The sequence below is a fragment of the Coptis chinensis genome, chromosome 7, assembly GCF_015680905.1.
Source record: "Coptis chinensis isolate HL-2020 chromosome 7, ASM1568090v1, whole genome shotgun sequence".
NCBI classification, from domain to species: Eukaryota; Viridiplantae; Streptophyta; class Magnoliopsida; order Ranunculales; family Ranunculaceae; genus Coptis; species Coptis chinensis.
The window spans coordinates 28,891,877-28,918,795 of record NC_141462.1 but is presented as its reverse complement, the minus strand read 5'-3'; the positions used below and the strand labels follow the sequence as shown (position 1 = coordinate 28,918,795).

Genomic DNA, 26,919 nt, shown 5'->3' with positions numbered 1-26,919 from the left:
TGTAAGCTCCAGAGTCATGCCTTCTCGGGCGGAAGCGTTCTCGTTTAGTCGATCCTAGAAATATAGGTCCCGGCGACGTGACAAGAATTGGAGAGGCTATGTTTAGTCGTAGAAATAAGCTCGTGAGATTGGAGAGGCTATGTAACCCTGTAAAGAGAGCGTGCGCTTTCGCGTTTAGTCGATCATAGAAATATAGGTCCTCGACGTGACAAGAATTGGAGAGGCTATGTAGCTTGTAAGCTCCAGAGAGCTGTCTGCTCGCGGAGAGCGTTCTCGTTTAGTCGATCCTAGAAATATAGGTCCTCGACGTGACAAGAATTGGAGAGGCTATGTAACCTGTAAGCTCCAGAGAGCTGTCTGCTCGCGGAGAGCGTGCTCGTTTATGAGAGCTAATGGCGCGTTAAGCGTGTGAGAGCGGGGAAGTATACTGGTCGTGTATCGGATGCAGGCTGTAGGACGTTTTGATGCCAGTAAATGGAATAGCTTATACTAGGTAACATAAAAAAAAAAAATTAACCTTAACTTACAGTGCTTAAAAAAAACAGAATCTACAACAACCAAGGTTTTATTGATAAAATCTTTTCAGCAGATAAGTATTCCATGGGCGAGGTAACAATTTTCCTTCTTGAGTTTTTATCCAGTACGCTCCGTTGCCCACAACACGTTCTACGATGTACGGACCTTCCCAATTAGGGGCTGGCTTGGAGTCGTCTTGCGTCTTTTTTAGCACTAGATCACCAGGCTGAAAAGATCGAGGATGCACTCGTTTATTGTAGGAGTTCTTCAGGGTTTGTTGATAAGATGCGACTCGGATGGTGGCTAAGTCACGCCGTTCTTCGAGCAAATCGACCTCTCGTGCTAAGAAAGAATCATTGTGTCCGGTTTCAACGAGCTCGGACCGAGTCGTAGTGACTGTCAGCTCGGTGGGAATGACAGCTTCTGTGCCATAACACAAGGAGAATGGAGATTCGCCGGTACTAGACCGAGCTGTGGTGCGATGAGCCCACAAGATGTTATCCAACTGGTTCGGCCATTGGCTCTTGTTCTTTTCAATCTTTTTCTTCAAATTTTCTAAGATGGCCTTGTTGCTGGCTTTCGCTTGACCATTACTCTGAGCGTACTGTGGAGTAGAAAATGCATGAACTATCTTCCACTTTGCTAGAAATTCTTTAACGGTTCTGCCTTTGAATTGGGGTCCATTGTCCATTACGAGTGTATGTGGCAAACCAAATCTGGTGATGATATGAGTCCAGATGAAATTTCGGACATGCGATTCTTTGATATGTGCTAAAGGGGAATGGCTTCGACCCACTTAGTGAAATAGTCGGTTGCCGCTAAGACGAACCGAAAACCAGTGCTTTTCTGGGGGACGAATGGTCCCATGATGTCCATGCCCCACATGTGAAATGGCCATGGGCTTGCTATATTGATCAGCTCGCGTGCGGGCTGAATGATGTTGTGGCCGAATGTTTGACATTTTAAGCACTTGAGAACGTACGCTTTGGCATCGGTCTGCATACGGGGCCAAAAGTAGCCTTGGGAAATTGCCTTGTGGGCTAAAGAGCGACCTCCGGCATGGTTTCCACATTCTCCCTCATGGATTTCGGCAAATATCAATTGTCCCTGCTCTGGAGTAATACATCGCAAGTGCGGTCCACCAGCAGATTTTCTAAACAACTTGTTGTGAAACACGCAATAACGACGTGCTTGATATTGGATTTGTCTAGCTTTGGCACGCTCTACAGGGAGCGTGCCCTGATGGATGTAGTCCATGATGGGTCGCATCCAAACCGCTCAACCGATCTTTGGGAGAGGGATCAGATCGGCTATAACTAGGGCATGCTCGACCTGGTATGCAGGTCGGTCGACTACCTCAATGAGGAGTTGTCGTGGAACGCAACTCGGTGTTTGAGTGGCTAGGTAAGCTAGGCTGTCTGCGTGACGGTTCTCATCACGCAAAAAATGTTGTATAGTAGATCACTTAAAAGAAGGCAACAAATGATGAACGACCTGAAGATACTTCGAAAGGTTACCTTCCTGAGTAGTGTACTCTTTAGCAATCTGGCGAACGACCAGTTGCGAGTCACTAAAGACTTGAAGTTCTTGCACACCGAGTTGTAGCGCCATACGAAGGCCCATGATCAACGCCGCCAGATTCCGCCCGTTATTGGAAGATGCTAAGTCGAAGTCGAACCCGATTTTTCAACCATATTTCGCCGGGAGACACCAAGACGACCCGATGCCACTCCTCCGGATTGCTAGAGCCATCTACAAAGAGAGACCAGATTGATTTGACACGCTCTTTGTCAACCACGAAGCTCCATTTGGTTCCCGGTGTGGGTCCTTAACAGAAAATCAAATGACGACTTGACCTTTCTGAGAGGTGCGAGTTACAAACTCCATGTGGTGTTCACCGAGCTCTTCGGCCCATACGGCCATACGAGTAGTCTTGTTTTCTTTTCCGGAGGATTTTCTTCAATGGGAGGTCGGTCGATTTACTTTGATCGGATGTGCTTGGAAGTACGGCTGAATTTTCTTCGAATCTGACAAAGGCAAGTACGGCTCGTTCAAGGAAAGAATAATTCTTCTCAGCTGGCGTGAGCGTCTTACTTGTGAAGTAGATCAGTTTTTCTGAGTTGTTATCCTCTTTGAAGAGAACTGAACTGATGGCGAAATCGGATATCGCTAGGTAGGACCCGGTGTCTCTCCATCTATTGGTGTGGCTAAGGCGGGGGCGTGGTGAGATATTCTTTGAGAGTGGCGAATGCTCGGTGGCATTGATCGTTCCATGAGAACTGCTCGCCTTTCTTGAGGAGTTGTAGGAACGGACGACACTTGTCTGACGCCCTGGATATGAATCGATTAAGTGCAGTGACCATGCCGGACAACTTCTGTATCTGCTTTTTTGTTTGTGGGTCAGGCATGTCTAAGAACGCTCGGATTTGGTCTGGATTTGCCTCGATCCCGCGCTGTGACACCTGATATCCGAGAAATTTACCAGAGGACGCTCCAAAGAGGCATTTCTCTGGATTCAACTTCATTCGAGTGCGATGCAATCTGGAGAACGCTTGCTCAAGGTGAGTAATATGGTCGACTACTTTTTTGCTTTTGACGACCATGTCGTCGATGTAAACCTCCATGGTCTCTCCTAACATATCCTGGAACATGTCAGTTACTAGTCGCTGATATGTTGCTCCGGCGTTCTTAAGGCCGAACGGGAGGACGTTGTAACAATAAATACCTTGTTCGATAATGAACGAGGTCTTCTCTTGATCTTCCTCAGCAAGTGGGATTTGATTGTATCCGTTGTACGCATCCATAAAGGAAAGAAGTTCATGTCCGCAAGTCTGGTCTACAAGTCGGTCAATGCGTGGTAGGGGAAAACTATCTTTCGGTGTTTCTTGATTGACATTCGTGAAATCGACGCATAGGTGAACTGTTCCATTCTTTTTGGGGACCGCCATGATGTTAGCGACCCAATCGGGGTAGTCCACCTTTCTGATGAAACCGAATTGCTTGAGTTTGTCGACTTCGTCATTAATGGCTTTCTGAAACCGCAGAGATAACTAGCGAGGCCGCTGGCGAACTGGTTTAGCATTAGGACTTACATTTAACCGATGACATGCTACACTAGGGTCTATACTGGGCACATCGATATACGACCAGGCGAAAACATCTTTATTCATAGCCAGAAAGTTTACAAGTTGGGCCTTGAGTATAGGGTCAAGGTTAGCCCCTACATATACAAACTTGGGATCATTATCAGTTCCTAAGTTCACCCACTCTCTGTTGATCTGTTGAGGTGCTGGCCTGGGTGGCGACGCTTCTTCGTGTGGTGGCACTGCAGCGACTTGAGGGAGAGTGCATTGATTCACCCGAACTGGATCGGTATCTGTGGTGACGAGGACAGGAGCAAGGGATGGAGTGACTGTCGGCATGGAAACTTGTTGTGTGACACATGGCTGTGAATCCATTGGGATGCCAACTGGTGAGATAACAATAGTAGAGAGGTCTTCCGGGGGCGTGACTATAGTATTAACACCAACTGACGCGTCTTTAGGAATCCGTTCTGATGGGGCGGCAACGGCTGGATTGACTTCTGGAGTGTAAGTGGACGACTTCCTCTTCTTACTGGAGCCCCGTCTTTGCTTTGATCGTTGGCTCGACCTCTGCAACCCGGTCTTTGGCCATGGTATAACTGGTGGGTTCGCTACTTGTGTGGAGTGGTCTCTTGTCGATCTTTTCCTTGCTGACAAGATTTGGTTACAATGATATGCTTCCAGTTGATTGCTTCTCAGCTCCATCAGTCCTCTGGGACCCGGGAAACGGAGAACTTGATGCAATGTCGAAGGTATAGCTTGCATTTGGTGGATCCATCGTCGTCCTAATATGGCATTATAGGACGATCGGATGTCCGGACGACGATTTAAGCGTATTGCGGTGACTTTGTCCTCTTTAGATCCCATCTTTGGAAGGATGATATCACCGGATGGTCGGCCCGGAACCATTGAACCCATAAAGGGGGGCAATCGGATCTATCAGAACTGACTTGGGTAAACTCATTTCTTGGAGAGTGTGGTAAAATAAAAGGTCGCAGGAACTCCCCGGGTCGATCAAGACGCGCTTTACTATCCAATCGCTGATCTTGACGTGGACGACTAGTGCATCATTGTGAGGAAGGCAGACCTTGTTGAGGTCGGCCTCTGTGAAAATGATATCTCCTGAATGGCGGCCTGAGCGACGCGGAGCATGTGCTGCTTGGAAAGTAAAGTGATACACTTCTTGAAGAGCCAACACACGGCGTCTTTTCTCTACGGATGAGGTAATGGCGAATCATCGGGAAAGTAATCATGTGAATTGTTCGAGCATTGTCACGATCTGAGGAGTGTTGTCTTCGCTCGTGACGAGAACGATCTTAGGGACGTCCTCTACGGTGGGGGCGAGCTTGAAAGTCTTGATGGTGACGGCGAGGTGGAGATCGACTGCACACTCGGCGAGGTGGAGATCGGCTGTGCACTCGGCGAGCCATGAGCTTATGACGCAAATCACCGTCAGGAATGTTGGTGTACTGTTTAATGTGACCAGCTTTGACAAGGTCTTGAAGATAGTGCTTAAGCCCCCAGCACGCATTGGTTTCATGACATTTAGCTTTGTGGAATGCACAGTATGGCTTGTCAGGTCGATCTACTGGCTGCTTCACATCTGGGCGGAAGTACGAGGCTCGCTGGATCTTGTCTAGGATGTAACTAGGGAGGCGTGTCAAGGCAATGAATTCTCTGTTGTTATCCTGTCGGGTTCCTGCCTTTGGTGCCAGCAACCTGGATCGCTTTTTGGCACGCGGGGTATGATCAGAGATCGCTGCTACCTCCTGGTTCTCGACTAAACCACTGGACTGCAAACTTTCTTGCAACTTGATATACTTGTCAACCCGGCGCGTCTGATTCGAATAAGCGTTTACGGCGTTCCTTCATCGGCGATCCGAGAGGTCGATATTACGCGACTCGAGGCGTTAGAAAAAAATGCCGGTGTGGCAAAAGATTCTTCGATCCGCTTTCCATACCACAACATTCGGCCTTGAACCGCCCTAAGAATTAGTGAATGGTCTCATCTTCTCACGAATGATAAGCTGAAGCAATGAATCAAGATCCGCCTTCTTTAGATGCATTTGTTTGCGCGTATTGGCTAGCAAAGCAAACAGTCAAAAGCTGCTCAAAAGTTTTAATAGAATCAGGTTCGAGAGAGAAGAACCAATCAAGTGCGCCATCCTTGAGACTGGCCGGAAATAGTCGACAGTGAAGATGATCAAACTCAGAAGAACTGTAGAGGGCCAAACTTTGAATGTATCTAGCCATCTTGGCCGGCGAAGTGTTTGCCATCATACATGGGGAAGCGTGGCTGGATAAAATTTTAAGGAGAGGGTTTACTGAGAACGTCAGCACTGAACGGGGACGCGCGGTATGTCTTGAGCATCTTTTGAACAATTTGGGTCGCATCCTTTCTGACTGCACTCTGGCCTATCCTATGTGACAATTCGTTAATCTGCTGATTAACCTCGTTGATGCCGTTTTCAGCAACATTACCGACTGGTTGTTGTTGATAGGCGTCGACTTGGGCCCGTAAAGCAGCATTTTCTTGCCTGAGCAAGAAAATGCTTTCGTTTGTTACACTTAGTTGTTCTGCAAGGTTTTGAACCTGAGCTTCGAGGCTGACCATGCTTCGTGGGCTTGAGAATTACTGATTTTTGAGTTAGGGTAACATGATTTCTCAAGTAATCGAAACCACAGACGGCGCCAATGTAAAGGTGGGTTTTGATTTTGCTTTACAGATCGAGAGAAGAAGGGAATGGGTTGAGATTTTTTGGAGAGACCGAGTTCGCTGATCAGCGAGCTGTCTACGTATCCTCTCTTGATTTTTTATGGGTCAGAGAAATCAGGCCTCACGTAGTTCAAATAGGTGGTATTTATAGGCTTGTGAAGTTTCAATTCTAGAGGCACGTGTGCTACCTGCACATGTGTAAGGTGGAGATTGTGAATGAGTGTTGGGCTGGTTTTAGTATAAGTCGTGTAATTTGATTGGGGCTGGTGCGTGATCCCTATTTCGGTGGTGGGAAATACAAGTAAGATTTTGGTAATGATTACCCCTGGTGGTGACCTTATTTGAGTCGTTCTGTTTCTGGCCATGTGTTCGTACTGAGACATCTTAGTTCATACCACCTACATGAAAGGAGCTGCTCACAGATCGGTCTTGGAGGTCGATGTTTCGGGTTCACCTATGTTGCGCGCGTATGTCTTCACAAAGAGCTGCTCACAGGTCGATCTTGGAGTTCGATGTCCTGAGTTCGCTTATGCTTCACGCGTGCGTGATAATCCTTAATGAGAATATCACTCCACTACATACAGTGCATTGGAAAACCCTTTTTGGCCATTTAAAAGGCATTGAATGAGAACTCGAGCTACATATATTTATAAATCACCTTCTTAAAAGATGATGGTTGGTTGTATGTCCACTGTGCTCAGTCAAGAATCCATTCTGGTCTATGGTTTACTCCATAGTAGTGGAAACAGAGATGAAGAAAGGAGTTATCAGACTTAACCAAGGTGGCGCGTGGTTTGAACCAACGCAAGTGAAAATGCCTCAAAGTTCACATGCAGGTGAGCCAAAAGAGGGTCTTGATTCTCTACCCTTCACTTTAGCTGTCACTTTGCAGCTTTATGTCTTGGTTCGTTTTTCTTTGTTGTTTAGTTATTAGTCACAATAAAATCAAAGAGATTTGAATTTAAAAAGGCAAATAAAGAAAAATGAAAGACAACCACTACATATGTCCTTTTTCTAACCTATATAAAACCTCTACCCTCTACAAAAATAAACCAAATATGCGTAATCCACTTAAATTAGTATATAATTATAGTGGTCATAATTATAAGCTTACTTCCCAACTTTATTTATTGGGCTTTTCTAGCCAGGAATATATTGGAAAACACAACTTTCTGTTTTTATTTCACATATAACATTAATAGGCACATCAATTTCCTAAAATTGCACATGATCATATCACTTGTGGGACACACTTGTTATAGTATTAGACTATTAGCATGCCATCAGCTTAGATACTTAAGAAGGTCCAGCCGTCCAGGTAGCTTGGGTGGTTGCCCTCAAAGTTCACAAAACTCAGTTCAAGGATCATCCAATTGTTCATTGTCTGGACCTTAAGATAAGGGTCTACGGGTAAAATTTACGTTTCTCCATATGTTCTTAATATTAATTGTGGGGCGTGTGGGATCTGATAGAGATGAATTTAAGATTGATTTTCACTCATTCTGTATGATCATTAAAAATCACTTTTTGACTGGTAAAAACTTTGAAACAGTTTTGTTAACATGACTAGATTCGTAAGCTTCCCAAGTTTGAAGTTCCCAGTTGGACTGTGCAAAGATTGTTGGAAACTTGGAATGGTATGATAAGTTTGTGCACCTTTTCTCGAATAAGAAGCTCTAGAGTCTAGACTGCAGAATGTACTTCAAAGTGGGCAGTCCACGAGATCATTAAGGACACAAGTTTGATGCTATTAATGTCAAGTCAGCATTCAATTTTGCCACATGAACTTTATTTGTTTGTGGCTGACATGCTGAGAAAGGCTTCAGCCTTCAGTGATTATTATCATCTTTGGTCATAAAGTCATGGAGTTCAGTTTGTACTTTTGTTCGTTGAGTAAAGAGAGCGACTATAACATATGGTCCAGCACAAAAAATCACTTCCAAAGTTAGCTGTGATGGGTGGGTTAAGAGAGTGAAGAGAGAGAGAGACTTGTTATTTTATTGCATAAGAGTCGACTTCGTACGTTTTTTTTTTTTGTGCTGCGTCATGTGTTCTAGTTCTATCTTTGAGTAAATGGATCTGAATGGCCTCTTGTGTCAAATCACTGGGATGCTGAATGTAGTACAAGATTGGATTCATGTGAATCACGATTAATCAGAACCTGCAACCTAGACCAATCTCAAGCTCCCAGTCTTACATACCAGTTTTTTTGACATGAGATTCTTTATGTCGTACAGAGACAGGAAAGCAGCTAATCATTGTAATCCAAGTTTATATATTACTTAATATAAACAGGTCCGCATGATATACAACACCTATTCATTGTTGTCATGAACCTTTTCTGACTCAGAAGCCTGTGTTTCAAGAATACTACACTATCAGTTCGAAGACTTCGGACTTCAAAACAAGTCGGGGTTGCACACTTGCACGCCATTTTTCGGAATGTGGACAACTTTTCCAAAGGCCTTATTATAGTTTACCTACCATGATCTGCCTACATATCTGTTTTTTACTTTTTTTGGTAGCCATGATCTACATATCAACAACACAATCTTTGTTCATACAGTGGCAAAATACTTGCTGCCTGCACTAATTTTACTAGTTATTCTGCATTGAAATAGGGGGAATTGCAGCAAGCCCAGGGTCCAAGATAGGGCCGAAGTAACATTTTGTTGTGGGCTCGAAGTCAAAATTGAACCACCATACAAATTAGAGACCCAGATTGAGCTGACATGGCAGTTTGGTTTATGTTAGGTCCGGGCCGTCAACGGTCTTCCAGACAGCTTTTAAACCACTGTTTACTTTGGCAGGGAACCTTTGTGTTTTTTAATTTTTAATTTTTTTTTTCTCTCTTTACATTTGTTTCTTCTTCTTTTTTTTTCTAATGGATTTAATTGCACTCGCAGGAAACGTAAGTTTTGGGATTTGAACAATTAGCTTAATATTTTAACCATTATTTTATTTTTGGGTTTAGCTTTTACAGTTCATCTATAGTTGACTGCATTTTAGTTAGGGAATACTGGTTTTATTTCTCTTTAAAAAAAAGGTTTTGTCGTAAAAAACCAATAAAGTCCTTTGCTTGTAGATGATTTTCCATCTGTATCCCACTATTTTGGGTCATATGATTAATTTCTTATTAAAAACTAAAAGAAAAGGAAAAAGAAATGAGAACGTAGTATTTTCTAAAAAGATACGAACATAATTTTCTAAAATTTACCCATTTATTTCATTATTATACACAAAACAAAAACAGACACCAAATATTCTGGTAAACTAATATCAATAATATATTTACAAATATTATTTTCAAAATATAATTTATCATTTATTATCTTGTTATCCATCGAGAAAGTCTAAATTCAATTAAAAATTTTATTGGCTATTACTACCTATAAATGCTGCTTTCTTTTCTTTCCCTAGTGGTATGTCTATTTATAAACAAAATATTATAGTATCACTTACAATTTAAATTGCAACAAATTTTTAGTAATGCTGGATTTTAATAGTGCTTGCAAATACCAAATGTATTGCTATGATATTACTTTTTCATACCATTTCAAGTCTATCAATATTAATATTGCCCAATAAAAAACAACTACGGATAATGAAAATGTTTGCTCCTGTGTTCATAATGTTTGCTGTTGTTGCGTAAATTGTAGTATTGCACCATAAACGCGTTAAAAACATCTCACGTTATCAACTCACAAACTTTCATATCTATAAAACAAGAATGATATTGGGATCACATTACAATACTTCATTATTAAAATGGTGTAGAAAAAGAGAAAATATGTAGGATTAAATATATATAAAATTTGGTATTAAGCAAGGGTACTTTTGACATCATAAGTAAATCTCTGCCATCACAGTTTTGGAATTTTCTTCACCATTAATGAAGAAAGTCTTATACTTGGCTAACTTCTGGCGCCATTTGCACTGAAACCTCTCTTTTTCAAAACATATTTTCACTGTCCCTTCTTCTCTTCCTTGGCCTTTTGAGACAAAAACCATATCTCTATATGCTTCTCTAACTCTTTGCAAAAAACTTGTTAGAGAAGAAAAACATACATGCATGGAGGGAAGAGAGAGTACAGTGTCTGGGTCACCTACACAAACAGAAACTGAGTCCCCTCCAATGAGTGGAGTGGCTCCACAAGTGATGAATATGGCTGCTGTTAGTATGAGTATGGAGCCTAGTATAGGAGGAACTGGAATGGAAATGTTGGCCAAGAAAAAAAGAGGAAGGCCAAGGAAGTATACTCCTGATGGCTCTATGGCTCTGGCTCTTTCACCAACCTTCTACTCACCTTCTTCCGATTTCTCTGCAAAGCGGGGTAGAGGGCGGCCACCGGGTTCTGGAAATCGACAATTGCTTTCCTCATTAGGTGAGTATAATTGAGAAAGAAGACCCTATGTATACCTTAATTTAGTGAAATAGGTTATTGGTTTGTTATAATCGTTCTACTTGTTTTATTTTCTATATTTGGTGAACTTTTTAGATTGGTTTAGAGCCTTGAGGGTGAGTTTTTTTTTGTTGGATTTGGGATTTTGATGAGTCACAATTACATGGTACTAGATTACTTATTAATAGAGTTTATCTAACTAGATAACGATGAAAATCTCAAATGCGACATTGTTTTTATGGTTGGAATGAGGTGATAAACAGAGATGTTTGGTGAATTATTTCATGTATTATCCTGAATAAAGTAAACAGAATTTTCTCCTGTTTCCTTTCATTCACAATATGATTGTGATAAGCATATTTTTCATTAGGTGTAGGCTCTCCATATTAGATGAGATGTTTGTTACTGTCTGAGTTGAAATACTTTTTAAATAGTTCAGTTTAATCTCAGACAAATACTTTGATTTATGAAGGTGAATGGGTTCTTAACTCAGCAGGAGGAAACTTCACTCCACATGTGGTCACTATCAATACAGGGGAGGTAATACAGTTTATATTGTTTTCATTTTGAGTCTCTTTTTCCTTGTCAAATTCTTTCAAGTATAAAGAGGAAGAGTTCTTAGCCCATTATTGGAATGTGATTGTATGACAAGATGATTTCTTTGATAGGATATTGCAGCAAAGATATTATCACTTTCTCAGAAGGGTCCTCGAGCTGTTTGCATTTTATCTGCCAATGGAGCCGTTTCAAATGTGACCATTCACCAGCCTGGTTCTTCTGGTGGTATTTTGACATATGAGGTACGATTTAAAAGTGGTTTTTAACTGTTCTAGTTGTAATTAAAATTTCTTTTGTCCGTGTCACTTTGTGTGTCTTACTAGCTATTTATATCACATTTCACAGTTTTCATGCCATTATTTCGTAAGTACATCATATTGATCATAAGTTTTGGAGCTACAGAAGTTACTTTAGATGATAATGATTCTTTGTATGGAACTTGAAAATATATGTCTTATATGTTCGGCTTTGCATCCTTCTGTAACCTTGTTGTTACTTGTGTTATAGTGTTTCATGTTTGACATAGTTACAAAAGAACTGAAGAGTATATTTCCAAAAATACAATGTGTAAGAATGCAGATGTTGAAAAAAGCTTATTTTTCACTAAAATAATAAACATCTGATTTTCTTTTTCATAATGGTGGTTCAACAACAATTGTTGGGAGTGGGTGTGAAACTATAACCTCCTGTAGATGGTTATAAATAACCTTTTGTAGAAGTTTCTAATTTGATATTCAATCTGTAATATTCTTTAGAAAATGGTCAGACAATTATTTTACTCTGAGAGAAGTCTGTAGTAATTGGTTAGTTTCAGGTGCAAAAGTATGCATGTATACCATTCAAAGAGTTCTGTCAGTTAAGAGAACAACAAATGAAACTATGGTTATTACTTGTAACCTTTTAAAATAAACTTCATTATAAATTTAGCAATACGTAACAACTCAAGCAATTGCCTTTTGAAACATTTGCCTCCAAATATGTTTCTATTTGCATTCATGTAAGAATTGTATTTCAAGATATGACATGATCAAAGGACATGCCATATGGAATTTTCTTGTGAAGCAGTGGATGAGGATAACCAACTGTACATCCCATTAGAAACTTAGATTTGTGTCTGGTTCACTTGACTTTTATAGTGTAATGCCCACTGGATCTCCACTTTGCCCCTTCCACATAATTCAAGAACGAAATTGAATGGTGAGATAGCATTCATGTTAGTAACTTTTCTCTTTCTTTAATGTTATTTTACTGAACTCAGTTTTGTCAAAGTAACATTGTTGTGTCGTAGACAAGATCTGTATGGTCGGAGTGATGTCTGTCAAGTTTGGAAACTAAGGTGCAGTGGTGCACATGAGACGGTTCAAGCAACATCATATCCGTTTGAGTATACTGTATACATCACTAGGCAAATTGTGCCTATGTTGCTTAGCATACTGAACGCTCAGAATAATTTGATAACTAGTTACATTCAATAGTCAGCGCATTCATTTAAGCATTTTTCGGTAAGCATCAGTATTTTGTAGTGGACAGTGTTGGTAAATTTTTGGTCTAAGATTTTTAGTCTAAGATTTTTAGTCTTGGTCCGATCCTTTGGTTTCTTAGGTATATAGAATGTAGCTCTGTTGTCAGTAAGTGCACTTTTCCTAAAGATAGCCAATGCTTTCCTAATTGGGCCTCCTCATGTACCAACTATTCTAGACCAGTAAATGTAATATATGCGCTCACAGATAAATGCTTTTGAGATGCTCTTACAACAGTGAATGCCAGCATCTCCTAAAGGCTTCTTAAATGTCCTCTTCAATACATTATTTTATTGGATAATTGGTTAAGTTCATTTGTGTACAGTGGCATTCTCTTTGATAATACTTCACATTGCTTGCTTTGCTCTCCCCTCTTTTGAATTACTTCAGCTTGACTACCTCAAATATGAAAATAGATAATTAAACATAGACTTCATTACACTTAAATTCTGATATCAGCTTATTAGGAGGACTATGAAAATAAATTAAACATAGACTTCATTACACTTCAATTCTGATATCACCTTATTAGGAGGACAGACCCAAGAACATCTACTTCATAGAAGAGTTACTTGGTTAATCATACTTTAGTGTGAAAGTACATAGATATTTTTATTGGAGAGGCATTATTCTCAACATCTGAATTCATGGATGGTTGATTGAAACACGATAAACCCAAGGTCAAACAGCAGATAAAATCTCACCTGATCATTAATTTTCGGGATCTGTGGACGATTTATATCTATCCGTTTCACTAGATATTGTAGTTCTTTTGCTTGTTTTCACTCTTTGTATTGATTAGGAAAATAAGTAAATTTGTTGCGATGCCATAAGAGGGTATATTATTAAACCTTTCTCGTGCAGGGTCGCTTTGAGATTCTGGCTTTATCCGGGTCTTTCACATTAAGTGATATTGGCGGTGTACGCAGCAGAACAGGAGGATTGAGTGTCTCATTAGCTGGTCCTGACGGTCGCGTTATTGGCGGTGGAGTTGCTGGTCATTTAATGGCCGCTAGCCCAATACAAGTAAGCCCTTGCTTCTTTTTTCTCTTTCTTTCCGGACCAGTGAGTTGATGCTCAATGAATTGTTAGGCATTCTAGCATTACTTGTTAATATAATTTCTTGAGATACTAATGCATGTTGTTGACCACAATTATATAAATCATAAATGTTAACATCTTAATTTGAACATACATTGTTATGATTTAAATAGTAGAAAATGCTGTGGTTATATAGATCCTCTAGTCTCTAGTCCTCTAAAGCAAAAATGCTTAGACGTGAATGGTTGTCTGGACGCAAATTTGTACAAAGAGGAGGCAAGCACTGTATTTTTGTATGTATAAACCGTATTTTTGTTTTTATATCCTTAAAAGGACTGTTGCCCATTGCCCTTAATTAACTAGTCACATTTGTTAAGGTTAGATCTAACCTTCGTCCGGATTCAAGCTAAGTAATAAGAAAACTTCAATAAAAACGTATGGGAACGTCTTCAGTGCATTCCCTGTTAAATTGACACTTGGGCCAATATTACAGCATTGCATCTTGCATCAAGATCTTCAATAGGCGTTGCAATCCTAAGCACATTTTCCTCCATGCCAGGGTTCCATTAATAATATTAATATAGGTCTTAAAATACTGGTCTGGAGGTGTGTGTTCGGCGTGCTACGGCCAACACAAGAGCTGATGCGACTGACATGCTCGATATTCTCTCAAAATCGTTAGGACGACCTCTCTTGCAGACTCCACATCTGCTAAAATTCTATGATGCTTGTGATCTCAGCCAAGGTGTCAAGTTTTTGGAGGATGTAATCACTCACTCTGATGAGATATTATCAGCTTCTTTAACCATAACCAGTAGGCTGTCTTATTATCATATCAATGAGATCTAATCTGTCTTAAACAACCCTAACCTATTAGCCCTATGATCCCGTGGATTACTTGTTCGATCTGGCCCTGCTTAAAGCAGCTCGTACCTTTCATTAGTCTTCTAATTCCTCCTCAAGATTCTTGGGTCTCTCAACACAACATGATATTAGGCTGACACATTATGTTTCCTCTACTCTGCAATTGTGTTCCCGCTTCTGTCCTCTTGTTAAGTGGATGTGTTTATGGCACTTATACACCCGCCACTACTCGTTGTGCTTTGAAGTTAATTTGTGCGCTTGGTAATCATTGCCAAGGCTTATATTCATGGCTCTTATCTTGAATAATCTTTTGAATCTTATGTTAGTGCATCACCGAATTTCTTTCTTCAAGTGATTATTCCCTTTCAAATTTCTCAAAATATAATCTAACACTCTAGTAATACATCATTATTACCTTAACTGGTGCTTTCAATATTCAAACACATCATACTTATGTGGTACACTATTGATCCTGTATGTACTAGGTTGTGGTGGGGAGTTTTGTGCCAAACAGTCATCAGGCACACAAAAGGAAGCACCAAGGTCAATCTCCACTGCCTTCAGTAATGTCTGGTGCATCAAATGTGGTGACAGCTGCTAGACCCATCTCTCATCTAGTGCCTGAAGGCGCATGCACAACCCCAACATCAACAATGCCAGAACAAAGCCAGGGAGAAGCAGAGAATTTAATAGACAACAATGAAAACCTGAACTCTACTTCCTTGGAACATGTTGGTTGGCATGGCCCACAATTTGCATCAGATCAGAACCCATCTCCTGATATAAACCGTAGTGTGCCTACTGAATAACATATTAAGGTATGTCGCTACGTGGCGTGTGTGTGTGTGTGTGTGTGTTTTAACTCTAATCAAATGATGGATAAATTTTCTGTTAGGTGTTAGATTAGCAACTTATAGAGGCAGATGCGATTGGTGTATCACTTTGAATGAGACTGCTGGAACTAATATAAAATAATAATTGGACTCTGTAGTCGTTGATGTTGTTGTCATGGTTAATTGTTGTTATCAAGTTTATAGTCGAGTACTTGAGTTTGGATTATTTCTCATCAAGTAAAGCATTGCTGGATAATTACGAAGTTTGGGTACATATGTTGGTATGATTTTATAAAGTTCATAATGAAGTATTTTATAAAGCTCAAACCCTTTTCCTTTATATATTATGATCCTACCATGCAACCATGTGTTTTGTATATCCTAATGGTCAAGATGATGATCTAGCCAGAAGAATCTGTTGACCTTCATCAGATGAAGTCTTGTGCCTACAAGAATCTGATTTGGAAATAGCACAAGAGTGGAAAATCCTAGGTTACATTGACACGCTTTATCAAACACAGATACGAATTGTTGGACACGGCAAAATATCAAAATTCGAGGTAAATTACATGCAATATGTGTTCGACACGGACACGTGAATACGTATCCAATATGGATTGTTTTTCAAAATATGGCGTGTCCATGTAACCGAGGGAAAATCATATATATACTGTAAAGACTGCCTTCAATGAGATTTTGCCTGCATGCCTTTTTTTTGTATCTTGTTTGGAAGCATTTGCACCTGTACTGCCCTGACTGGAAAGCTTGCATGCACCATTTCATGCCGGGAAGATCGATGGAATATGTTGGGCGTGGGACAAAGTGAATGTGTTGGGCATATATATGAGTGTATGACGACTGTCATTGCTTTATTGGTTCAAGCATAGCCGAGGAAACATTAAATGGTGCCTTTTTTGGGAGGAGTGGACGGACACAACATGCGAAGATTTTATGTTTAGGTGGGGTTCCTTGCCCGTTCTTGCATGAAGACAGTTTCTTCCCTTTAGATTATCTCACTTGTGGTAATCTTGTATTGTTCGTGTTTGACTTCCCCTCACTGTATCTGAGTGGAATATCTCATCCTACAAAGTTGATATTAAGAATATAAGTACACACACTTTTCCGATCAATGATGATATGAAAGGAACTATGGAGATCACTGCTGATAAAGATCTCTTCTATTTTAAATTATCTGTGGATGAAGACAAGAAAATGGCTCTAGAAGATGGTCCTATCTTCATAGCAGGAAGGATTTTCATCATTAGACCATGGACTATGGAGGCAGAGCAGATGCGTAATCGAATAGCCACAGTTCCAATCTGGGTAAAATTGTTGAATGTTCCAAAAGCGATGTGGACTTTAAACGGTATATCTTATCTTGCTAGCTTAGTGGCAGAGCCTATGTGTACCGATGATGCCACTTTCAACAAGCAAAGCTTGTCATTTGCAAAGGTGTGTGTAGTAATCCCGTTACTATTTGATTTTCGCAGTTCTGTACCAATTAAAATTGGTGATAGAGTGATTAATATTGGAGTTGAATACCCTTGGAAGCCGTCATCATGTTCTAAGTATATAAAGTTTGGGCATGATATACTAACAAATGTCCTTTGTCTGGACCTATACATTGGGTGCCTAGGAGGAGTGGTGTGGTGATTAATGGCAATGCAAATGGGGCTGGTACATCAGCACAAGGAACAAATACAAGGATGGAAAGGCACACTATTACTAGTTTTTCCATTGTAAATATTTCTACTTGTCAGTCTAATGGCACTGCACAAGGAGTTACTACCCCGGCCATTCAAGTAGAAAATCAGAATCATGTGAGGGGTGTTGAATAAGCCCAGGTAACGGTTCAACAACTCAATGAAGGGACTACTCATAAGGAAACAGAGAATGATGTAACGGTGCAGCAAGGAGGTGACTGCGTATCTGAAGGAGCAGTTGAACCTCTTGCCATAGCGGTTGCGACGAGCTCACTTACAAAACAAGTATTGGCCATCAGAGAAGCAGATATTGAGGGAAACTTAAATCAGAGGGGCAACTGTGTGAACACGTGTAGAACCCTTGTCATTGCTACAGACAGAGGTGGTGCCATAAACCCTCAAACTGCAAGCCCTAGACAAGGAAGTAACAGAGGAGTGGCAAGTGCAGATGAGAGTCATCAACATAGAATTTTATCGGTTAACCAACTGCCAAGTAGTAGAGAACGAAATATGTATGAAGGGTTAGTTGCTGGATATGAGGACGAAGATGATGATCTCTCAGAGAATGAAACAGACTTATTTAGCGATAAAGTAGCACTTGTGTTGCCTAAGAGCTCATCAAGGTATGAAGTGCCTTATGAGGATAAAAATCAATGGACTACTATGAAGCCAAAAAGAAGCAAAAGGATTCAAGAACGTTCTTCGGGAGAAATAGAGCCTACGCTTGCAATGATGAAGAAGGTAAAATCGCTAACAAAAAACAAAAAGATGAGACGACTTGAGAATTACACTAAAGAGTATTGGGATTATACTTTGGGACTCACTTATGTGTGTTGTGCTTGTGAAGGATTCTTTTGTAACTATGAGAAAGTGCAGACTCATCTTAGGAAGGATCATCCTAAAATTGTTAAGGACATCATGACTTGGAAATAGGATTACTATACCTACTTTCTTAGGTTCGAATGTAGCATGGTCAATGTGTTATCTTAAGTATGTTAGGCTGGAAGCCTACTGTTATTGTTGTGTCTTCGTGTTCCTCTTTTTAATGATCTACTCTTAGGGAGGCTTTGTAAGGTTTAACTATTTGCAATATAACAGGTGGGGGGTCTTTCTTATCCCCAGCTTAATTTTTTTTTTTTAAATAATAATTGGCTTTCAGAGACACGAAGCACGTCTCACTGCCCTGTAACCTTACTACAAGAACCTCAGTAGCTCTCGATATTGATTATGTGGACATCGACTTTTTTGGATGGGAAAGCTAGCTTCACTGCTTCAGTGTCGATCTGTACCGAGAAGTTTTTTGTTTGCTCATATTGTGTTGACCAGTCAATAGTACTAGCTGAATTGTTACTCTCTAAATTCTTCCAGTAGCTGGCTGATATTATCATCGTAACTGTAATTAGTTTGGAACGCTCATTTCCATTTGGTATTGCTTCTGAGTAACTAAAGGAAATTCTTATTAGTGCATCTAACAATTGTGTGGTAAATTCTTATGTATTTAACAATTGTGTGGTAAATTTCTTTGAATTAGTAATTAGTAGTGCATCTAATAATTCATTCTGCTAAGTTAACCTTTTGATGAGGACCTTGTGGGAAATTTTTGCGACTGAAATGTTATCCACTTATCCCGGCCCCCACAATGGTACCAAGGAGGCAAGGAGGAAACCTTAAATGGTACACAGAGGTCTTGGCATTTCTGTACCAAAAGACAAATTGTATTCCTGCAACAGGATAATGGCCGACTCACCGGTTTTGTGAGCATGTAAATTAATAAAAACTCAACATACAAGACCATCATCTTCATGCCTCATTACAATATAAGTAGTTCTCTTGTCCCGCCATTAAACATGGAGGTGGCAGATTCTTCTACAAGAACACAACAGCTCCCTTACGGTCTTACCTCCACAATCTTCAGCTTCCAAGTTATTGAGAAAAGAGAACTACAATACTTGTTAATCTACTAATCAACTCAACAATTCCAAAGGAGAAACAAGGCAGAACGATGGATGAAGAAGGGAAGGAAACAGTAACATTTAGAATGGTAAGCAGAGATGAAGAAGGAATGAAGAAAGTAGAAAAGAAGGAAGCTAACACACACAACCCCGACACACTTGAGTACACAGGCAAGAAGAGTAAAGATCAGACAAGGGTCTTCAATGCATGGAGCGTCACCCAGTTGATGGTTGGGACTTAACCAAAGTTCTGAAATCCGGGGGAAGTATACATGGGAAGGACCTGGCCCCTGGCCCTGGGGATATTATAGAAAGTCAGATGGATCCTGCACCAGCTGTTATAGATGAAGGATACCCAAATTATGTAGATGAAGAGGAAGAAAGGAGGCTTATGAAAGGAGAGGAAGAAGGGGTACGGTTGAAGGAAGAGTTGTGGGACAAGTTGAGGTTTCTAAGGTTTCCGAATCTAACAATGGGGTTACTAGGATTGAAGTTGCACCTCCTCGTCTGATGATCAATTCCTACGTTCTGTTTCAGTGACAAAAGCCATGTTTACATCATATCCTTCTAAATTTCACTTGGTGGACCTTGTGTACATATAGACAGTCTAAATAAACTATACTGCAATGCTAGTTCTTTCTTGGTTTTTTTTTTAACCATTCTGCTATACATGGTGTTGGACATACAAATCCCTTGATCATATCGCGTGTTGGGTACAATATATACATTTAACTTTGCTAAAGTGCTTCGTTGCTTTCTTGTTTCATATTTTTGTACTTACTTTTAATGCACTATCTCCATTCTTACTACCACATGTCTGATTTTCTTTCCCAGACGTGATTCTCCAAATGTTCTAAATTCAAGCTTTCTCAAAATCAGTTTTTTGGTGGTGAAACTCACACATTTGAGTACAGAATTGGATGGAATGCAGTTCTGTATAAGGTACTATTTGGGTGTAGCCGCCTGGTCATTAGTGGCATTACTGTTATCTATCTCAATTCTTTGCATTTTGATTCAATAAAAAGTCTAATTTTCATATTTAACCATTGAATCTTGATTAGCAGAAAAAGAAGTGCATATACCACGTACTTTTCCTAGAACGGAAGATAATTCTAGACTTCACTTATATTAATGATCTAATTATTAGATTACACACTAGAGTATGCATTAGTACGATGTCACCAAGATGTTAGTTAGGCATAGAAGTTCAACTAAAAAGACATAATGCTAACTCATATGTTGGCGAATAATCGGTAAGTTTTGGCGTCTAGACTTATTTGTCGAACTGCTGCCACCGCTGCAAGCACTCCCAACACTGAGAAGATAACAGCAATCATGGTATTTAGCCAAAATATTGGTCCTCGCTTTGAAGGTCTAAATGTCAAGTTAAAGAATATCACTGGCAAGATGAAATCCAGAGGAATGAAGCCAAATGCTCCAAGCAAGGCATTGATATCGCCGAAGAATGGAAGCATTGCTGCAATTGTCGTAGCTATCACAACTGACAGAGTTCGAGAAATCAGCCTTGGCAAAACATTGCGAAAGGAGAATTGGTCACTCTTGGGGTCTGCCAATTTTCTCTCCAACACTTCATTCGTTGGTTGCAAGTAAACCTGCATAGACGAACACATAATGCATTGCATAAAATGAGTGTCCAATTGTCCATAACATGATGCGATATGGCCACAAGTGGAACGCGGTTGAGTTGTGTTCTTAATTCTTACCACACTAACTGCTGATAACTGAAGGAGTGTGAAAACATTGGTCATTAGCAGAAACCATGTGGGTAATAATGACTTGGCATTATCCATGAAGTTGGTAAGGATGATTCCTGCAGCTTGGTTTCCGAATGCCCAATAGCCCGAAATCGCAACGCTAAAGAATGTTACCGTCACTACAGTGTAACAAACACTTAATCCTTTGAACATTTTCCCCTTCACTGGTGGTGCCAGTGTGGCCTACAAAAATAACTCGTAGTTTAACACAATGCTAAGAAAATCTATATCGGATGTTCAACACACTAATCTCACATACGGCATTCATAATGGCCTACCGTCAAGAATCTCTTAGGACGAATGCTTATGTACAAAAACTATAACTGTCATAATAGATATATAGGCCATTTGAAACCATATACTAATTTGTGGCAATGCCTAATGAAACCTGAATTTCTGGAATGATTCCATTCCCAAATGTGGTTGCAATGATGGCAATTGCGTTGAAGACACCAAATACACGATTCTCCTTTGTGCCACTAAGGGAATAATCCTTGGCCGGGCCCTTTGAGGAGGTTCCTATGACAGAAATATTAGCTCATTTTACTACATGTCCGACCTTCCTGAGGTGAAAGTTACAAATAAATGTAGCCCAGAACAAGAAGGAGGGAGGGCGCATTCTGTTTTACCTATGTAGATTGAAGCAGCTGTGGCACAGGTGCTGTAAGCAAGACACAGAACCAAAGAAATAAGGTTGATGTGTCTGAGTGAGTGAAAAGATGGGAGCTGAGCTAAAACCAATAGTAAAACTCCAAATATAACTACAAATGCGTATAGCTTCATATTCCCATCAGGAGTTGATATCAAGTATATAGTCTGCAAAACACATCGTTTGCAGTGTATTAGTCGCTAGAGAAGTTATACACCGCGTAAAATAAAATAGCAGTATAGGTCTCGTGTGGGTTACATATTATGCCTGAATCTAAATTCCAGTTGATGGCATTTAGAGTTTTAGACAATGGCGAGCATCCAAGAGATTGATTAAACATAATTTACCAACCATTGCGCGGCCGAAGAGATTGATTGAACATAATTCTATTGTGATAAATCTAGAGTTTGAAATTGACCTTCATACACTGCCCTCCAAGTAGAGTGCAACCAATAACTGCTCCGTAGCATACTGCAAACTGAATTGGGCCAACGTAATAGCGAGCCCATTTCGGTCCTGACAATTTTAGCCCGTTAATTCAACAAATCTCAATTCAAATAATGTGACATGAGATATCTACACACCAAGACCAGCCCAATAGCCCATTTCAAAGAAGACCTTTCTCTCTTTCTGGTCTCCATCACCAAATGATGTCAGTCCTTGACTCCTTCTGCCCTTCCATAAGATAATATCTTATATCTATGCCTTATATTCGTACAATACGTCAATACAAAAAATACAAACTAAAAGTTAAAACTGCATGTTATTATTGCTAATTGATAGCACGGCCCACTTCCTTAATCCTAGCTCAGGGGAGTAGTGGAGCCGTGGAGGTACCAACGAAGTAAGGTCAAATGAATTTAAAGTAATCATTTTCTATTTGGTTATTTCAAGGATTTTGGAATAATTACAAGATTTGTGATAGCTACGGCCTACAGGCACCATATTAAATTAGAACAAATCAAAGTGGCGATATGCAAATCCATAACCATCAGTTAGTTGTAATTAGGGGAATTAGTCAACAATGGTATGGACGCATCAACATTATCTTGGACAAAATAAGGGTCCACAAGTTCCACTGCATACAAATTCGTAAGAGATACTACTTACTAGGCAACAACAACTACGGCATTATCTCAATGTTTTTTACACCGTTTTCAAACTAGAAAGTTGTTTAGTCTGGTAGAACTGGTTAACTAGAGAGAAGTAGTACAACACTCCTATGCAGACAAATTTGAGGTATGAACTAGAGACCTTGGCATTTTTACTGAAAAATTGCTATGCTGACATAAAGAGTTCTACAATTTGCCTTCTGTTCGCACAGCACGAGAAATGACTTATTAGCCAGAAGCAAAGGTAAGCATAACAATTTTACTGTTAAAATGAACTCGAGATGCACGTATTCTGTGAAGTTTGAAGCAATCGTTTTAACTAATTATTCAAATGCCTAGGCACCTGGCTCCGATCCTAAGATTTGATTAGTGGCCTTGAAATCCGGTTTATACATTCTTAATGCACTTGTTTGGACTAGCTTGAAGCAACCCCCCACTTGCATACAAGATGTAACATTCATTTGTGGCTCATTTAGCTGGCAAGAGCTATACAAGATACTGTAAATATTGAGTCAGTGAACAACAATATATTAACTAATATGTACCTAAGATGTCGTGAGCCATGTCTCTAAAGCGAAGGTGCCGCCGCCCCAACTGAGCATGATGCTCAAGAACTAGAGATATGAGGTTGTAAGAGTAGAACGTGATCAGAGCGCCAACAACTAGACAAAATATGCCACCGATCCAACCAAGTGAAGCGAACGCGAAGGGTAAACTCAGTAAAGGAGGAGCTACTATTGAAGTTGTTAGATGGTAGCCACAGTGTATCCATGACCCTACAAAATCAAACATCAACTTCTTCATCAATAATTAAAACTTTTTAGCTAGCCATAATAAGTTCAACTAATAATTGAACTTTGTGTGAAGAATCACATAACTCCACTTTACTTGTGCAATAAAAATACATGTGGTGTACTGTTGTGTCATTTTGGTACCTTTGGATTGGAGGACAAAGAGTGCACCAGCATCAAGTTGCTTTTCGTTTTGAGGTTGAGGTGCAGAAGAAAAGTGGGGAATCTCTTCTTCATCTTGGTTATAAACTGCTACTGTGTTAGGACGCAGTGTACCCATTTTCTCTCCCCTTATCTTTTTGTGTGTTGGTGTTTGGTGTATAGATTGTGTTGAAAAAATTGAAGTGAAGAAGCAGCTGTGGGAGAAGGTGTTATATATACATGTATGAGGACTAATGGATCAAATTCGAAGCGAACACCCTTAGGGTACTACCTGGCCGGCGTCCACAAAATTTATCATAGTTATTATTAGTCAAAGCTACTAAGTAGTACGATTGGAAGATAGAAAATTACAGTTGTTACTAGGATTTGGGTTAGAATAAACAAGAGTACAAACAAGGTGAGAAATGAGAACTCATTACATTACACAGTAAGTTGTTGCAAAAATGACAAATAAGGGCGAGTCACATTCATGCAGGAACAATTGTTATATTTTTTTGGACAACAGCTCCCCATCATATGCTAGCTGAGTTGGTCAAAGACTCAAAGTGCATCACAGATCCACAAAAGTTTTAAGTCGCTTTGGGGATCCCTTGGTAACTCGAGAGATACTCACTAGTGAAGGACGTCGGTGACTAGCCTCTAGACAATGGGCCTGTTATTAGCACGGCACTGACTCAGGGTTATGTTCATGTTCAGACTCCGGACTTTGTGTTGGGATCTAAAACGCGCCTAGATTTAAACAGCTACATTTTAAGGCCGGGTGTACTGTCACATTTCTCAGTGCCTAAAGAAAAAAGTACAAAAAACATACTATCAAAGGGAGGTCAGACTGTGGTGTGATGCCATGAAAAAAGTGTGATGAGCTTGTTGTGGGAGTAAAATGTGGCATTGGATGGTAAGGGGATGTCTTTGTGTGATCTGAATAGTAACTGTTAGAAAAATGATTTGCTCAAATCCATTTAAATATGAATGAGTAGTTTGTCTCCCAAGTTACCCCACTTAAGATGAAATGGGGTTTTTCTTGAAACAAGACGTAATGTGAGAAAAACCTTTCAAAATGATGCGATTTGTTTGAAACGGTGTATTATGCCGAAAATGCGGCGCTTTTCGAAAATGATTTGGTTTGAAACATCAAGATCATGCCGAAAAAGGTGCAACCTTTCGAAATAGGCACTAGTTCAAAGCAGTCTTTATATGCTTAAATGGTGTGTCCTTTCAAACATGTGACTTTTCAAAGAGTTGCTTTTACTTTTTCCCAAAAGTCACCGTGTTGTTTGAAAAGCGCACCACTCACCTATAAATAGTGGATGAATTTGGAGAGAAAAAACGATCACACGAGTTCGATCTTTCTCTTCTCCATACGTTCTTAGTCAAATACTTATGTTGTTTATTTCTATAGAATTGAAGTCTTTAGCTTTCATATGTAGGAAATCCGCTCTATCTTGAGATAGTTTCCCATCAACCTTCAAGCACCGTGAGGGAAAATCGTCTTAAGGACATAGTGTATCTATTTCAGTTCGGATTTAATTAAGAAGTACAAGACACTTACAAGACAAAAGGTTTGTATAGTTTGGTAATTGGTAAAGAGTAAGTACAATTAAGTTGTATATTTCTAACAGTAACTTCTCTCAAAACACATGTATCCCACGCTACTCGTACCTTAAAATTACAAAGTACAGGACTCGCAATTGTATCACATGATAGGTGTAAATTACGGTTGTAGATTTAAGACATGAACTAGCAAGCAATGTTCATGTACACAAATAAGTGATAGCGATCATATATATGTTAAAATGAAAAAGAAGAAATGCAGAAAACCAGTTATTGAAGAAAAGGACCTAGTCCGTACAATAATTATGGAATTGGAGTCATGGCAAAATGCAATGAGTCCGGCTACACAGTAACCGGTTACTGGGATCAAAACCCAGCAACCATTATAAGTTGCCGTTGGATTGTCTCGGTTACGGATCTTGGCATACACACGAATCTCGGATCTAAATCAACGGTGACTTGTAACCGGTTACCGGAAAGTCGAATCCAAATGCAATTTCCCTCTCCAATCGACCAGGGAACAAGGGACTCTGATGCTGTATTTAAGGGTGCACCACCCAGTTATAATGTTGACGTGACACGTTTCAAACTGTATACATCTATAAGATTTGGATTTTTGTACTTGATCGAGCAGGCTATGCTAACAGTGAAAATGTTTGTGGATGTGGAGCGAAGTACATATACTCGGATTAGTCGGATAAAACATCATCGAATTGATTTCTCATACACATAAAATGTGTAAATATCACAATGAAATTATTCATCAACTTGGTCAGTGGGTTAGGTTCCTCTGAGTTCACTGCAGGTAGCAGGCCCTCGTAAATGTGCTTGGTCGGGTGATATTCAAGACTTTGTGCTTGGTCGGGTGATATTCAAGATTTGTTAGGTAGATCGAGTACAAGTCTTTTACCCCTGCGCGGAGGAAGGGAGCTCCACACCTTAAGAAGTATGCGTTTGCTACAATGTGCTTGGTAAGCAGATACTGTCCAAGTCTAAGAAAGGCTATAACAAGATAGTCAACGTATACTCTTCATCCTTGCGTACTAACTTGTTTCTTTGAAATGCTTGAAGCCCATAACCTGATGAATTAATTAAAATTGGTTTTCCCCTTAATGAAATTGATCATAAACAATTTCCCAGCGGGCGGAGATGAGGCATCTTAAAAAGTAGGTTTGGCTTCCCTTGGTGAATTTGATGGTAGATGCGCCTCTCCATTTATTTCCACAATTCCACCTAAGGTCACCCCATAAACTATTAGGGCGCCTCGCCCAAAGATCGAACTTTGGAGGTGGTGGTGTCTTTGATACCAAATGTTACAATCACCAAGATTGTAACTAGTATTTGGGGTTGATTGAGGAACTAATGATCTCCACATGGTTCAGTTCAAGATAACACAAATATGTCAACTGGGTTTAATATTCTTCTCTACTCTTCACTAAATAATCGACTTGTTTAAATAGAAACATGTATAACCACGTTCATAACTACCCACCAAGACTAATCCACTTAGTAACTCCTGCACCCACTACTACCCCATACTCTTAATAGTTTAAGTGGACTCACCAATAAGATAGTTTTTTTTTGTTTTTTTGGAAAAGTTACGTTGTTGGGATTAGGCAGATCCCCACATATATTAAGCTCTGAAATAAGTTAAGTTTACATCATCCTCTACAATTTGATTTAAAGTTAA

General features: G+C 39.9%; 3 protein-coding genes across 4 annotated transcripts; 2 read left to right on the top strand and 1 right to left on the bottom strand.

Moving 5' to 3' along the window:
- Positions 1–9,957: 9,957 nt before the first annotated feature.
- LOC147486994 (AT-hook motif nuclear-localized protein 1-like) lies at positions 9,958–19,845 on the top strand. Of its 2 annotated transcripts, XM_086569735.1 has the most exons (6): positions 10,021–10,700; positions 11,191–11,258; positions 11,387–11,518; positions 13,661–13,822; positions 15,187–15,519; positions 18,397–19,845. In XM_086569735.1, the coding sequence occupies exons 1-5, from the start codon at positions 10,388–10,390 to the stop codon at positions 15,508–15,510; spliced, it is 999 nt and encodes a 332-aa protein (XP_086425861.1). In that variant the 5' UTR covers positions 10,021–10,387; the 3' UTR covers positions 15,511–15,519; positions 18,397–19,845. The 2 variants fall into 2 exon arrangements, with proteins under 2 accessions (XP_086425860.1, XP_086425861.1); XM_086569734.1 differs by lacking the exon at positions 18,397–19,845 and having other exon boundaries at positions 9,958–10,700; positions 15,187–15,800.
- On the top strand, positions 19,240–19,845 carry LOC147486995 (plant/protein). The gene is given in 3 exon segments (XM_086569736.1): positions 19,240–19,371; positions 19,374–19,604; positions 19,607–19,845. Coding segments are annotated over 3 exon segments (486 nt in total). The 3' UTR covers positions 19,730–19,845.
- Positions 19,846–20,291: 446 nt separating this feature from the next.
- Positions 20,292–24,055, bottom strand: LOC147486993 (Transmembrane amino acid transporter family protein). Its single transcript, XM_086569733.1, has 7 exons — positions 23,661–24,055; positions 23,271–23,501; positions 22,032–22,129; positions 21,594–21,780; positions 21,353–21,483; positions 20,914–21,147; positions 20,292–20,802 (listed from the first exon to the last, which is right to left on the bottom strand). The coding sequence occupies exons 1-7, from the start codon at positions 23,794–23,796 to the stop codon at positions 20,422–20,424; spliced, it is 1,398 nt and encodes a 465-aa protein (XP_086425859.1). The 5' UTR covers positions 23,797–24,055; the 3' UTR covers positions 20,292–20,421.
- Between the last annotated feature and the right edge of the window lie 2,864 nt (positions 24,056–26,919).